We start from the raw sequence: 14,693 nt of genomic DNA, 5'->3' as shown, positions 1-14,693 counted from the left end.
CTCCAAAACTCCCGAACGCCTTGCAAAAAGACAGGCATATACAATATCGTCACTCCGAATCCGACCCATATGCAACGAGGGCAACGGATACGCCTGGGCCTTTCTCCCCATTCTCCGTGGCTTCCTGCAGAGCCTCACCGGAACCAGTTTGTGAACCACCATCAGGGACAGAGTTGCTCCCCTTCCTCCCCTCTATCTTGCCCAAGGCCTTCCGCTTCTTGACCCCTGGCTCCCAGCCACTCGCATCGTTAAGAAACGGATCAACCACGGCGCGCGTATTCCCAGTCAACTCACTGCGAAACAGCGCCTTCCTCTCCGCGACCAAGTCCGCCGCTCTCCGCTTCCCACTCCTCGACTTCAAGGTTTTCTTATCCACACCACTCCCAGAACGCTTTAACGACGATGAAGACAGAGTCGCCTTCTCAAACAACGGCCTCGTCCGCACGTCCCGCGCCGTACCCCTCAGCCCCCCGCTCTCCCCGTCGAACTCCACCATAGAAGCCCTAAGCCGATCCTCCTCGGTCTCATCAACAATATCAATCCCCAAACTCATCTTCTCCCTCAACGCCTCTCTCCCCTCCTCTTTCTTCTCCAACACCTTCCGCTCAGCCCTGAACCCCCTCCTCAGCCGCCTCGAAACCTCATACGGGTCATCCCAATCCCGATCCTGCCTCCGCTGCAACTCCAGTATCCTACTCCGCGCCTCATCAACAACCTTCTTATCCTCAACCTTCCCCTCAACCTTCGCAAACGGATCATCCGCCCCACCTTCACCAGCACCACCTGGAACCTTAACCGCAATCTCCCCAACCGCCCTCCCCTCCTCATCAACACCAAAATCCCTCCTCCTTCCCCCCTCAACGACAACATACGCCGTATTCCTCGGATCAGTTTGGATCTCAATCCACCCGCCACAAGCCGAATGCTTGAACCGGAAACTATATATGGGAGTCGAGTAATAGTTCCCCACTTTCTTCTTCTCCGCGTTGAACCGCACCCCCTGCCCGATTATCGTCTCCGGCTGACAGTTCGTGCACCATGTCGCGAAGGGCATCTCAAATCGCACGATTATGGCGCCCTTCGTGTGGAGGTGGCGCGCGCGTGCGCCCAACGGGTGCTTTCCGGCTAGTTTGTTGCCTGTTGTTGTGCCCTCGAGGTCGGGGGGGACGTAGCTGTCGTAAGGGTAAGATTAGCTATGTGGTGCGCGGCGAAGGGGATATGAGGAATATAGATATTCACGAACCGTCCCATATCTAAAGGTGATGATCATGTTAGCGTATCCAGGCCCGGTTCCGACGGAATGCGGTCGGATGGACTCACTAAAGCCTTGCATTTTGGTTGCGGATGCAGGTCGTGCTGTGGGTGTACCCAGGTAATCAGTTGAGAGTCTTGCGCCCGCTCAGGGGGTAGCCAGATCATGACACGCTATGTACGTTCGCCTGACGAGGGGAAGTCGGAAATCTTGATAGTGAGTCGCCGCTCTGGTTCTTGAGCAAGTGACGCTGGATAATTAAGTTATGCTGTATTACTAAGCAGATTTTATGTGCGTAAAACGTAGGAAGCGAAGGTCGCCAGTCACGGGCAGTTGGCAAGGTAAAGAAGGATGAACTGCATTTAAACACTGGCAGTCCTTTAAGATGCCCTTAGTTCTCCTTTTTTTATCTAGCTATTGTATTTTTTTTTTTCGTTCCACAGACCCAATGCACATTTCATGTCAAGGCAAAACGTCCGGTATGATCATGATATTAGAGTATTATATATTATTAAGACAAACAAATAAGATATTAATAGAGAACATACAAGAAATGATATAACAATGCCACAGATAGAAGGGCATCCTACAGCGTAGAGCACCCCCCACCAACCTCACACTCAACACGCGAATCAAGCACACTCTCTCCAACATAAATCTTCACCCCCTCCCCAGCAACAGGAGCCTTCCAATCCTGCACCACAACATCCCAAACACTCACATCCTTCCGCGTGATATCAAGCGTCACGACCTCGCTCTCCCCAGGCTTCAGCGTCTTCGTCTTCTCAAACTGCCTCAGCTGCCGGCTCGGCGTATCAAGCCCCAGACTATCAGGGAGCTCAACATAGAGCTGTGGGACAGCCCGGCCAGGCCGTCGGCCGGTATTCGTGACTGTGATTTGGACGGAAAAGGCGACGTCCCAGAGCGCGGTGTTCCCGCCTTCCGCTCCGCCGGCACGCGGTGCGGGTTGCGGGTCTGTGGTGTATCCGTCTGGGTAGGGGTATGTCTCTGAGGAATTCGCGACCGCGGTGGCGGATTCGGGGTTGTCGAGGTAGGGATAGATGTAGCGCCAGATTCGGTCGAAGTTCTTTGGCCAGGCGGCTTCGGATGCGGGCGGGATTGTATCTGGGTATGTGGGTGTGGAACCCTTGTCGGGGCGGGAAGGCGGGTATTCCGTGTCTAGTGGGGTGATTACGGAGAGAGCAGGTTCAGAGTATTCAAAGGTTGTATAGGAGAGGCCGTGGCCGAAGGGGTAGCGTGGTCTGATGTCTTCCTTCAGGAAGTGGCGGTAGTCGATGTACAGACCCTCTGTGTAATCGTCTTGGATTTGGCCAAAAGGTTGTTGGATGAGGTCGACGCTTTCAGGGTAGTTTGACTCCTGGTAGGGAATCGTGTAGGGTAGATGGCCGCTGGGGCTGTACGCGCCAAATAGGACGTCTGTTAAAGAGTTACCTGCTTCTTGGCCTGGGAGATGGGCGATGAGGACTGCTTTGACCGGGTCGAGGTCGATCCATTCTTCGAGGATGATAGGGCCAACGGTGTGGATGACAACAACGACTTGAGAGAACTTCTCGGCCGCAGCTTTAACGAGCTCGTCCCCGTTGTGCCAGGCGTGTAGTCCGGAAACCGTCCTGTCCCCCGGATTGCCATCGACTGTAATGTAATTCTCGCCAGAGTCGGAGTTGATGAAGACGATTGCGATGTCCTCAGAGCCTGCTTCAACAGAAGAGGGGAAGCTATCAGTTATGTGGAATTCGGCCTTGGATGAAATATTTGCAATCGCATCCTGCGGGGTGATGAGATACGGAAGTTTTGATGTACCGCTTCCCCAACCCATAGTCAAGACGCCCCGGTTGCAGCCCTAGTTGAGATGTCGAGAGTTAGAGATACGGATAACGAACAAAAACACGCCACAGTGGTGTTCAGGGAGAAACCTACCTTATCAGCGCAAGAGTTGAGTCCTTGCGGATCTGGTCCGGCATCGGTGCCAAATATCTTCAAGGAGTCATTACGTCTCAATGGCAGCAGATCCCCTTCGTTCTTCAGCAGTGTAATCGCATCACGAGCGACGGCTCTCGCTGTGACATTGTGATCGGCCTGGACGTTCACATATTGGTTGACAACCCCGCTAGGCGAAATAAGTGCACCCGGATAGAGAGGTCCTTCCTCATCGTCCGTGTTGCTGGAGAAGTTGGGAAGTGGGTAGTCCTGGTCCTGGCCCATTTTGAACCACGCCGCCAAAATGCGAGTGACCTGAACATGTTAGTGTCGTCCAGTCAAATTGCTACGACAACGTACCATATCATTCAGACGATCAACTGGAACGGTTCCATTGAGAACGGAGCGGGACAATTCAGGGCCCCAATAACTATCTCCAAAGAGTGGGATGGCTCCGTCCCCAGGCATGCTCATATCCAAGCCCGCCAAGGCGGATGAGACGCCGCCGATGTGGGCTAGCCAGTCAGTCAAGACAAAACCTTGGAAGCCGAGCTCATCTTTGAGGATCCCATTGATGAGCTTGCTGTTCTGACTGCAGGCAGATCTATTCACCTAAGACAGAAGTTTAGCCCTGAGACAAGTAGAAATAGTGGATCGAACTCACATCATTGTATGCCATCATGACCGACCCTACTTCAGCCCTGACGCCTTCAGCAAAAGGCCACAGGTAGAACTCGTGGAGGGTCCGATCATTAATATTGGATGAGTAGCCCTGTGTAACAACACTACTCATCCGATGCATCTCCTGTTCATTCCCTACGAAATGCTTGATGCTAGCGATGGCGCCTGTGCTCTGCATCCCCTTAATCGTCTGAGCAGCTCCAATCCCCTGCAAGACCGGATCGAATCCAAATCCCTCCCAGTTGCGACCCCCTCTCGGCTTCCGTCCCATCGGTCCGACAGACGGGCCTAGCAAAACGTTGACTCCTTTCCCGCGCGCCTCTTCGCCGAGCCCGACTCCCCGCTCATACATGAGTTCCTTGTCGAAGGTGGCACCAACGGTGATTCCCGCCGGAAATGCAGTGTTATGATCGGTGTTCCGTACCCCCAGTGGAGAATCGTGGAGGCAGATATTCGGGATTCCGAATCGAGGAACACTTCCAGTCTGGCCGGCGCAGGGCCCCATAAAAATCCCAGTTCCAGTTGTGAGATTGACTTTCTCGGCCAGGGTCAGGTTGCTAACAAGGTGGTGCGCCTTCTCGTATGCCTCTGCCCAATTCGAGAGCCAGCCACCGTGCGGAGCAGGGTAGTAAGGCGGAGAGAAGGCCTCATTGCCGGAGTCGTCGCGCGTGTCCAGACGGCCTCCCGTCGGCGAGCCCAGAGTAGATGGTGCCGCTACGGCCAGGAGGGCAAGAGAGAGCCAGCGAGGAGCCATGCCCGTCGGTATAGTGAGGACGAAAGCTCGCACGGGTACCTACACAGGGTCTCTCTCTGTTGTGCGAAGAGAGTCGGTCGACAGTCGCACACTTGTGTCGGTCTTCGATGTTTGGCAAGCCACGCAGTCTCCTGGGTCGAGGAGGGGTTAAAGAAGCTGATGGCAGTGCGATGCTGGGTCGCGTGCCAAGGTCATCTTGCAGGACGGCATGACCGCCCAAATGCCCTCGTTCCTGGAAATTCTCCAGACCCCATCGCTACAACCTTGGAAGCGAACTGTCGTTCCTTGATCTGGAAAGCGCCGGGCCTCGCGTCCAACTAACGTCATTGCCGATCACACCGCTAAGCGATGAGAGACTGTTGGGGAGGTCAGAGTGGCCTGTCTCGTTGAAGATTGGGCTCTGCTTGACGGTCGACCAATGTCAAAAAAAAAAAGGACAAGGGATGATCCATCCAAACGAGGGATGGGGTCAGGGGAATTTCCCTTTCCTGGACTAGCTTTCTCCAGTTTTTGAGCAAGCATGAAGAAAGGAAAGGATTCCTGACTCAGTTCGGACTGAGATCCGGGGCGGGCTGGAGAAAACTCCTCCTGTTGCTCGGTCGTCACATGCAATACCAGAGGGGAGCACTCCGTCAGGAATTCTTCCCTTGATGTCTAACTCCATCGATCATTATCGAGATGGAGATAAGTTCCGATAATTATGAAGCATGTTCACAACAACCTTAAATCCTCCCATGGAAACCTGGTCGAAACCAGGCTATTCCTCTCTCGGAGCCCACTCCATCGGCCTCTACTTCTGGAGCCGAGGCACGGCTACTTAATCTCCTCCAGCAAACACCAGGCCGATGGTAAAGCTGCCCGTACCTTCACCACAAATCGGACCCTCGCGCCGCCTCTCAAACTTCTATAAGATGTCCAAACTATCTCCCAGCCTCAAGGCACTCATCAACGCTCCCGCCGCCCGCCCGAACACCGTTCCCGCCCCTCGAAACATCCAGTCCATCTACGCGAAGATCCAGCGAACGGCACGGGCGAAGAATGTCTCACAGCCATCATGGCTCGCTCTATCGGTACGTGCCTTCTCCGACTCTGCGACAACACCGCACTAATACGTTATCTGCCGGAATAGACAGCCGCAACCATGACAATGAACTCCCCCGCCTCTCTAGCCGCGCTCTTCGACTACGTCACATCCTCCCAATCCGCCGCAGAACGAGTCCAAACCGCCGAAATTATGCGTGAAATTGGCCTGAAATGCATAAGTTTCAACGGTATCCCGCGGACAATAAACTGCCTGAACGCATTCAAGGCGTCCCTCCCCGACTCGGTCTCGTCGGCCCTCTCAAGCACACCGACCCGGCTCCCGACCCAGTCTAATATCTCTGAGATCTCTGCCCGCGGAAAGGCGCTCTGGGACTCGATTTACCGGCCCTTCGAGGTGAAACTATACGAGAAGCTCGCAGATTCACATCCGGATTTACCCGTTCATATTCTAAATGCAAATTATGGGGCTTTGCTATCGGATCCAGCGGGGAGAGCGACCGGTGCGAATATCGGGCGTCTCGGGACGAGTATTGTTGCCATTGCTTGTTTGAGGGCGCAGACCGGGGTCGGGCCGCAGGTTGTGTCACATGTTTTTGGCCTGAGGAAGGCGCTTGAGGATGGGACGTGGGTGGAGGACAGCGAAGGGGAGCAGGGCGCGAAGTGGCTGGCGAGTGAGGAGGGAAATGAGTGGATCCTGAGGAGTGTGGATGAGATTGTGGGGAGTATTAGTGAAGGGGCAGGATCGAATTTTGCACCGGGCAAGGCGAAGTTGTGAGATAAGTGATGCCGATGTATATACAGCTGTAGATAGCGGGGATGAGCCCCGGAAACTGAAGAGACATGATACCTTCATAACGCGACAAGCCTTCTCTGAAGGGCGAGAGTACAGTTCGCAACATTTGGATTGAATTCGTGTTTTTTGCGACTTTTTGCTATGAAGTGTGACCTTAAATTAAGGGCTTCGGGATGCACTCCGGGCAATCAGAACCCGAGTCGACCCCTGCAACCCCAAAAAACTTTCCACCAGTGGCCCGTCTCAGGCCACGCGGAAGCCCTCCGGAACCTCTCTGGTTAGCCCAAGCATCTTCTGGGACATCGAGGGGCGGCCCCGCACTAAAAATCCGAGCTTCGAAAGTCCCAAGTGATCGGGGAGCCTCCGCGGCCTGACGCATGACGCAGCTCCAACCCAATCGAAGATTTTGCCGTCCACCCCCGATGAACTATTGAGGGACTGGGAAGTGGGCGGGTGGTCAATCCCCCGCGTTCGGAGAGGAAAAGATAGCAAGGATCATGTATCCGCCTACTTAAGATGAGTGCCCTGCTCAGAGCCAAAGCCCTGCTTGCTGCATGACAGCGACACAATTACCTCGAGCGCGCCAGAATGACGTTCGATATAGACCATGTTCTGGCGAACATTAGCGACCAGGATAAGATTGCTCTCCTCTCAGGTCTCTCCTCATGTTTCTCTACGCACCCCGCTGCTGTCTGAAGCTGACTGTGGCTAGGAATCGACTTCTGGCACACCCACCCCATTCCTGAGTTCAATGTGCCCTCGGTGCGAGTAACGGACGGTCCTAATGGAATTAGAGGCACAAAGTTCTTTGCCGGCATTCCTGCGGCCTGTCTTCCCTGTGGAACGGCGCTGGGCGCCATCTGGGACAGGGATTTGCTGCGACGTGCGGGGGAGCTGATTGGGGACGAATGTATCGCCAAGGGTGCGCATTGCTGGCTCGGTCCGACGGTCAACATGCAGCGGTCGCCGCTGGGGGGTCGCGGGTTTGAGTCGTTCTCGGAAGACCCCTTCCTGGCGGGTGTTGCGGCGGCCTCGATGATCGCAGGATGCGAGAGCAAGGGCATCATTTCTACGATAAAACATTTTGTGGGCAACGACCAGGAACATGAACGCCGTGCCGTTGATGTGATCGTGACGCCACGTGCCTTCCGCGAGATCTACCTTCGTCCGTTTCAGATCGTCGCGCGGGATACAAACCCCGGGGCCCTCATGACCTCGTACAACAAGATCAATGGGAAACATGTGGTCGAGGACCCCAAGATCTATGACATGATTCGCAAGGAATGGGAGTGGGATCCGCTTGTTATGAGCGACTGGTATGGCACGTATACAACAATTGACTCGACGAATGCGGGGCTGGACCTAGAGATGCCTGGAGTGACGAGATACAGGGGCAAGTACATTGAATCTGCAATGCAGGCGCGACTCATTAAATCGTCCACCTTGGATGCACGGGCCCGCAAAGTGCTCGAGTTTGTTCAGAAGGCGAGTCGTACCAAGGTTTCCGAGGTTGAAAAGGGACGTGACTACCCGGAGGATCGCGCACTTAACCGTACACTCGCTGCCAATAGCGTTGTGCTGCTGAAGAACGAAGGAAGCCTTCTCCCCCTTCCAAAGACTGCGAAGAAGGTTGCGCTCATCGGATCCCACGTCAAAACACCGGCAATCTCGGGTGGTGGTAGCGCATCCCTGAAGCCATATTATGCGGTATCATTGTATGATGCGGTACGAGAGGCCCTCCCGGAGGCAGAGTTGGTGTATGAGACTGGAGCATATGCCCACAACATGCTCCCAGTCGTTGATCGCCTGCTAAGCAACGCGGTTATCCATTTTTACAATGAACCAATGACAAATCCAGACCGCAAGCGTCTGGGGACAGAGCCCGTGCCAACCACCGCATTTCAGTTCATGGACTACAAGCTTGCTGGTCTCAACCGGGCACTGTTTTGGGCCACCTTGATTGGCGACTTCACCCCTGATGCATCCGGTGTCTGGGACTTCGGACTGACGGTCTTTGGCACTGCCAATCTGTACATAGACGACGAGTTGATCATTGACAACACTACGAGCCAAACGAAGGGGACTGCCTTTTTTGGAAAAGGCACAGTTGAGGAGATTGGTTCAAAAACGCTAGTCTCTGGTCAGACGTACAAGATTCGGATTGAGTTCGGCTCGGCCAACACAACCACGATGAAGACCACCGGAATGGTAAATTTCGGCGGCGGAGCTGCGAACCTCGGTGCCTCTCTCCGCATGGATTCCGAAGAGATGATCAATAATGCAGTGAAGGCTGCGGCGGACGCCGACCACGTAATCATCTGCACCGGATTGAACCAGGATTGGGAGTCAGAGGGATTCGATCGCCCACATATGGACCTCCCGGGCCGTATCGACGAAATGATTTCACAGGTGTTGGGGGTAGCTGCTGACAAGACGGTCGTGGTCAATCAATCTGGTACTCCTGTCACGATGCCATGGGCGAACCGCGCCAAATCAATCGTACACGCATGGTATGGTGGCAATGAGACAGGCCATGGGATCGCCGATGTACTGTTTGGGGACGTAAATCCGAGCGGTAAGCTCTCTCTGTCGTGGCCGATCGACGTGAAGCACAACCCAGCGTACCTCAATTATGCCAGTGTTGGTGGGCGAGTGCTGTACGGCGAAGACATTTATGTCGGATACCGGTTCTACGAGAAGACTGGCCGTGAGGTCCTGTTCCCTTTCGGGTGAGTACCACGTTCCCTAGTCCTTTCGTAAAATGTTTTGCTGACAGAGATGGAGTCATGGTCTCTCGTATACAACGTTCGCGGTGTCCCCTGAAAGCTCCGTCTCTCCCGACATATTCACACCGGAGAATCCCCCAACAGCAACAGTACACGTCAAAAATACCGGCAAAGCGGCTGGCGCACAAGTGCTACAGTTGTACGTGGCTGCTCCTAATAGCCCAACAGCACGCCCGCAAAAGGAGCTGCAGGGATTCGAGAAGGTGTTCCTGCAGCCAGGGGAGGAAAAGGTAGTGGGCATCAAGCTCGACAAGTACGCGACCAGTTTCTGGGACGAGATTGAGGAGATGTGGAAAAGCGAGGCAGGGGCGTATGAGGTGCTGATTGGGACGTCAAGCGAGGATATCGTTGCTCGTGGACGGCTCAAGGTTGACCAGACGCGATATTGGCGAGGGCTTTAGTATCAAGACTCAGTAGCGACGTCAGTGCCAAAGAGAACGACGGCCTCAGTGTTACTCAGTGTGATTGGAGGAAAAATAGCCTTGTCGTTAATGCCCTTCGTAAGCTCGTGTGGTGGCCAGGGAATCCTCCCTCTTTGTCAGCTTGTCGAGGCCCATTCGTCAGGTCGCCCCCCAGCTGCTGCTCTCTCCACGTTTCGGCCCCATCCCCAGCCCCGTAGTCCTGGATAATATTGTCGGGATCGCTTTGGAGGAATGGCTGACTTGGCGACATTTGCCAGGGGCTAAAAGAAAGCCCGTCTTGGTGATCCCCACGCGAGATTCTCCCCGCAGCGATCTCCGTCCCTTTGTTTCTCTCCTCCCGAGCCCCGGCCCTTTGCAGATTGCAGATGGAGACTGGTCCGGCACTTCCGAAGTCTCGAAAGCATACGAGGGTTTTGACAGCCTGCGATGCGTGTCGGCTGAGCAAGACACGATGTGACTCCGCCCGTCCCGTCTGCGCGAAGTGTGTGAAACGTGGGGTGGCTTGCGTTTACCCCGAGTCCGATCCGCTGTCCATGTCAGTTTGCCTCTGATCTTTTGGACTCTGGCCTGGTCTGATAATCCCGGTTTGTGTCTTTAGTCTTGAAGCATGGGGATCCAAGATTCTCGATGCTGTCGAGCGCCAGGAACGGTTGCTCGCGGAGTCTCTGGGAGCGAGTCCGCCTTCTCACGTTCCCCAGCACCAGCAGCTCTTCAACCGATGCTTGCCAGCCCAAGACCCCGAGTTGATTTCACGCAACGATGCGCTCAAAACTCCCATTACGGGCTCGGATATGATCCTAGGATGGCCTATCTTTCCACAGGAGAGGCCGGTCTCGACTTTCCCACCCGCCGCCTTTGAAGAGAAATCCGATCGCTTCCAGACAGGTTGGTTTGCCCGTCTCCATCGCTCCCCGTGGGATATGAAAGTGGATAGTTAATCCCGAAGCTCTTATAGATATTCCTAGTTTCGATCCCCGCCGAATATTCGAGCTGCGGGAAATTTTCATGACCAAGATCTGGCCGAAGAACCCCATCGTCGATGAGGAGCAGCTGGAGTCCTATATAGCACGGTTACTGGAAGTTGGGATCGATTGGTCTGCCGCCTCTTGCCTCCTGCTGCTTGTCTTTGCGTTGGCAGCTATCTGGGGGAACTACCCTGAGGATGAGACAAGGGAAATCCCCTGTACGGAACCTACCTATGGCGCCCCAAGGACCTATGTGACGCTGTCGGTACCCGAGCACCGGATGAAAGAATCCCTCGGATATCTCTGTATGGCGCAGAAGAGACTATCAGCTGCGTATCTCGATAATTCTCTCCTTGGAGTTCAGTGTCTATGCTTGTTTGGGTTTGTTGGCCGCGGACTATGGTTTGTTACTTTGAGCTAACTGGCTGCTAGCATCTGGTATCAGTACAATATCGAGCCTATCCCCGGGTGGAAAATGTTTCGCACGGCCTCCATGCTGTGGCAGGCATATAACTTGAAGCACAAGAGTGGGGGTGGGGAGCGTTCTGCACAGGAGGAGAGTGAGTATACCCACTCCTGGCATCTTGAGTGGCGCTCTAAACATGATGTAGGCCTGGAGCAACGGCTGTACTGGACGTGTCTCAAATCTGAATGGTAAACCATCCTTCTACGACAAACTGGCGGAGCTCTGACATATCTAAAGTGAAGTACGGTACGAGCTGTACGAGTTGCCACCTTCCGACCTCTCCCTTTCTGACTTTCCGTTTTCGCTGCCAACCTTCCCCGTCCGACAATCCTCTTTTGGAGGTAGCCCTGAGCATAGTGCTCACGCTCACAGCCCTCCCACACCGACCTTAGAATCAACCTCGTCATACTATTACCTAGCGGAGATTTCCATGCGAAGACTCCTCAACCGCGTTCGCAATGTTGTTTGCATTCTTTCACCAGACATTGAAATCCCCGCTATAAAGGAGCTTTCAGGGATACTCCTCCACCTCGAGGACCAACTCCAGCAATGGGTAATATGTCTACCCTCGGCTCTCCGCTTTAACATGCCCCTCGAGTCAACCCCGCCACCAGGAGAGCCAGAGATGGTAAAGCTTGTGCGTGAGCGCTATGTTGAAGTGCGAGAGCTTCTTTGCCGCGCCTATTTATACCTCTGCATCCACGCATCACTAGATCGCGAACTTGCTGCATTATACGGACCTAAAGCAACAGAAGCACTCCTGCTTGCCGTATATCGAATCCAAAATGAAGTCCCATTCTTCCGTCACCCAGGGTCATGGGGAGCGTGCCGTGTCCGCTTCAATCATGCGCTTTGCCTCGTTGCTGCGTTCCGAGCAAAGGTGGATGAAATCCCTTCGGCTGAGTATGTCAGCCTCCCGGCGAGCTGGGCGGCTTGTGTCCGGGTAGTCATTGAGCGGCTGAAGATCTGGGGCGAGGAAGGAGGCGGTATAAAAGAGCTGAGCATTCTACTGGAATGGCTGATGCATGGGATTGCATGAACCGGAAACAAATGAACAAAATCGAGAACGAGTGTACGAGTTATGATACTAGGCCCATATTTGATATCCCATTTAGTAAATCATTGACATTGCCACAGCATTCAGATCCCCAAGCGCTCCAGGAATTTTGACACAGTGTCACATCGGAGAGGCTTCTCTTTTTATTGACCCATCGATTGTCCTGGGATATGAGGGGGGGGGAGGAAAGAGAATTCGGCATACCAGAGCAAACCAAGATAACATCGTCTGCTGGAGTCGGCCGAGAGAGGCGGTTCCGAAGTGCGGTTATTCTGCGATTTTTCGACTGGTTCCCCGTTGCCCGCCGCCCGCTCCTTTTCGCCTTAGAGTTTTCCCCGGACAACGCTTTGACGAAGGCCCCTCGCTGGCTCTCCGATTCGCTGTGCTTTCTCCCGAGGCCTCTGAACGCAGCTTTAAAGCATTCGCCATCCTCATCGCTTCGTTCTTCCCCCTCTCCCCTCTTCCCCCCCCCTCCCTTCCTGTTCTCAGATCCGTTCTCTTCTCAAGAAAATGACGAACGCCAAGTTAAAGGGCGCCGATGTTGCCCAGCACAACTCCAAGGACTCTTGCTGGGTCATCGTTCATGGGAAGGCGTATGATGTGACGGAATTTCTACCAGGTGTGCTCCTTGGATTCCATTGTCATTTGATGGTCATTATGCTGACAGTTTAGAACATCCCGGTGGGCAGAAGATCATCCTCAAGTACGCTGGCAAAGATGCGACCGAGGAATTCGACCCCATCCACCCCCCCGATACCCTCGATAAGTACCTTGATTCCTCGAAACATCTAGGCGAAGTCGATATGGCAACGGTTGAGCAAGAGGAGAAGGCCCATGACCCCGAAGAGAGCGCCCGGCAGGAGCGCATTCAGTGCATGCCTCCTCTGACAGCATGCTACAATTTGTTGGACTTCGAGACCGTCGCGAGGAGCGTCATGAAGAAGACCGCTTGGGCTTATTACTCTAGTGGCGCGGATGATGAGATTGTACGTCCCCTAGCCGCATCGAGTTCCTTGGTTTGAGTGACGGCTTACTTTTCCTTTCCCCCAACAGACTATGCGTGAAAACCACTCCGCCTTCCACAAGATCTGGTTCCGACCGCGGGTTTTGGTTGATGTTGAGAATGTGGACTTTTCTACGACGATGCTCGGCACAAAGTGCTCGATCCCATTCTATGTGACTGCGACCGCCCTTGGAAAGCTCGGGCATCCCGAGGGTGAAGTTGTGCTCACCCGCGCCGCACACGACCATGATGTCATCCAGATGATCCCCACGCTTGCCTCGTGTTCGTTTGACGAGATTGTTGATGCGCGCCGCGGCGACCAGGTGCAGTGGCTGCAGCTATATGTGAACAAGGACCGTGCGATCACGAAGCGAATCATTCAGCACGCTGAGGCTCGCGGCTGCAAGGGTCTTTTCATCACTGTGGACGCCCCCCAGCTCGGTCGCCGCGAAAAGGATATGCGGTCGAAGTTCTCCGACGTTGGCTCAAATGTACAGGCACGGGACGGTGACTCCGTTGATCGCTCTCAGGGCGCGGCGCGAGCCATTTCTTCGTTTATCGACCCGTCCCTCTCTTGGAAGGATATTCCCTGGTTCCAGTCTGTCACCAAGATGCCAATTGTTCTGAAGGGTGTCCAGTGCGTAGACGATGTTCTCCGAGCTGCTGAGGTGGGTGTCCAGGGTGTTGTCCTCTCCAATCACGGCGGTCGCCAGCTTGACACTGCTCCGTCGGGCATTGAGATCCTGGCGCAGGTGATGCCAATTCTTCGTCAGCGTGGCTGGGAGAACAGGCTTGAAATCTTCGTCGATGGTGGTGTTCGCCGCGCCACCGATATTCTGAAGGCCTTGTGCGTCGGCGCCAAGGGTGTCGGTATTGGCCGACCTTTTCTGTTCGCCATGTCAGCGTATGGTCAGCCCGGTGTGAATCGGGCTATGCAGCTCCTAAAAGACGAACTCGAGATGAACATGCGATTGATCGGTGCGACCAAGGTTGAGGACCTTAGCCCAAGCCTGGTCGATGTGCGCGGCCTGGTGGGGGGCCACAGTGCTTCCGTGCCAGCGGACACTCTGAGTCTGGGCGCCTACGACCCCCTCCAGGCCCCTCGGTTCAGCGAGAAGGCCAAGCTGTAGCGCGGATTTGAGGAGACTGTTGCCCAGATGTGTTGTACAGCCGATATATATAGCACGGCAAGACCTTTGTATATAATACCCCAACTAGAATCAACATATCATCCTTTATATATATATATATATATATATTTGCCCAGTGATCCGGCTATCAATTCTTCCTGACATTCCGGCTAATTCCAACAAGACACAGAAAAGCGTTGGGATCCTTCCGAGGATTCGTTCAACGCACAGCACTTCTGCAAAGTTCCGCACCAGACCCAACCAACTGGGCTCCTGCGTCGATCCTGCAGGAATCCCTGGGTCGCTTGCAACAACGCCATTGTTCTAGCCTCGAGCGGGGGTTTCAACGGTCCTGAAGTACGGAAACTCCTGTGACACTTCATCAAAACAAGTTGTTGAAGG

At 54.3% G+C, this 14,693-nt stretch overlaps 6 protein-coding genes across 6 annotated transcripts; 4 read left to right on the top strand and 2 right to left on the bottom strand.

Moving 5' to 3' along the window:
• Positions 1-49: 49 nt before the first annotated feature.
• BJX67DRAFT_377560 (Saf4/Yju2 family protein) lies at positions 50-1,419 on the bottom strand (the record flags this gene model as incomplete). Its single annotated transcript, XM_071032138.1, has 3 exons — positions 50-1,172; positions 1,240-1,253; positions 1,321-1,419. The coding sequence occupies 3 exons, from the start codon at positions 1,417-1,419 to the stop codon at positions 50-52; spliced, it is 1,236 nt and encodes a 411-aa protein (XP_070889917.1).
• A 419-nt stretch (positions 1,420-1,838) lies between these two features.
• On the bottom strand, positions 1,839-4,625 carry BJX67DRAFT_377559 (beta-glucosidase; the record flags this gene model as incomplete). The annotated part of the gene is made up of 4 exons (XM_071032137.1): positions 1,839-3,113; positions 3,191-3,505; positions 3,551-3,802; positions 3,855-4,625. The coding sequence occupies 4 exons, from the start codon at positions 4,623-4,625 to the stop codon at positions 1,839-1,841; spliced, it is 2,613 nt and encodes an 870-aa protein (XP_070889916.1).
• Positions 4,626-5,536: 911 nt separating this feature from the next.
• On the top strand, positions 5,537-6,444 carry BJX67DRAFT_377558 (uncharacterized protein; the record flags this gene model as incomplete). The annotated part of the gene is made up of 2 exons (XM_071032136.1): positions 5,537-5,695; positions 5,755-6,444. 2 exons carry the CDS (start codon positions 5,537-5,539, stop codon positions 6,442-6,444), a joined length of 849 nt encoding a protein of 282 aa, XP_070889915.1.
• A 246-nt stretch (positions 6,445-6,690) lies between these two features.
• On the top strand, positions 6,691-9,804 carry BJX67DRAFT_343117 (beta-glucosidase H). The gene is made up of 3 exons (XM_071028113.1): positions 6,691-7,117; positions 7,175-9,191; positions 9,247-9,804. Exons 1-3 carry the CDS (start codon positions 7,051-7,053, stop codon positions 9,647-9,649), a joined length of 2,487 nt encoding a protein of 828 aa, XP_070889914.1. The 5' UTR covers positions 6,691-7,050; the 3' UTR covers positions 9,650-9,804.
• On the top strand, positions 9,783-12,437 carry BJX67DRAFT_210929 (uncharacterized protein). Its single transcript, XM_071025593.1, has 7 exons — positions 9,783-10,205; positions 10,269-10,555; positions 10,626-11,016; positions 11,068-11,195; positions 11,247-11,289; positions 11,339-12,173; positions 12,239-12,437. Exons 1-6 carry the CDS (start codon positions 10,036-10,038, stop codon positions 12,138-12,140), a joined length of 1,821 nt encoding a protein of 606 aa, XP_070889913.1. The 5' UTR covers positions 9,783-10,035; the 3' UTR covers positions 12,141-12,173; positions 12,239-12,437.
• A 231-nt stretch (positions 12,438-12,668) lies between these two features.
• BJX67DRAFT_369852 (L-lactate dehydrogenase (cytochrome)) lies at positions 12,669-14,291 on the top strand (the record flags this gene model as incomplete). Its single annotated transcript, XM_071030829.1, has 3 exons — positions 12,669-12,777; positions 12,831-13,144; positions 13,212-14,291. The coding sequence occupies 3 exons, from the start codon at positions 12,669-12,671 to the stop codon at positions 14,289-14,291; spliced, it is 1,503 nt and encodes a 500-aa protein (XP_070889912.1).
• Between the last annotated feature and the right edge of the window lie 402 nt (positions 14,292-14,693).

The sequence above is a fragment of the Aspergillus lucknowensis genome (genome assembly GCF_044049455.1).
Source record: "Aspergillus lucknowensis strain CBS 449.75 chromosome Unknown BJX67scaffold_4, whole genome shotgun sequence".
NCBI lineage: Eukaryota > Fungi > Ascomycota > Eurotiomycetes > Eurotiales > Aspergillaceae > Aspergillus > Aspergillus lucknowensis.
This window is presented reverse-complemented; position numbering and strand designations above follow the sequence as displayed.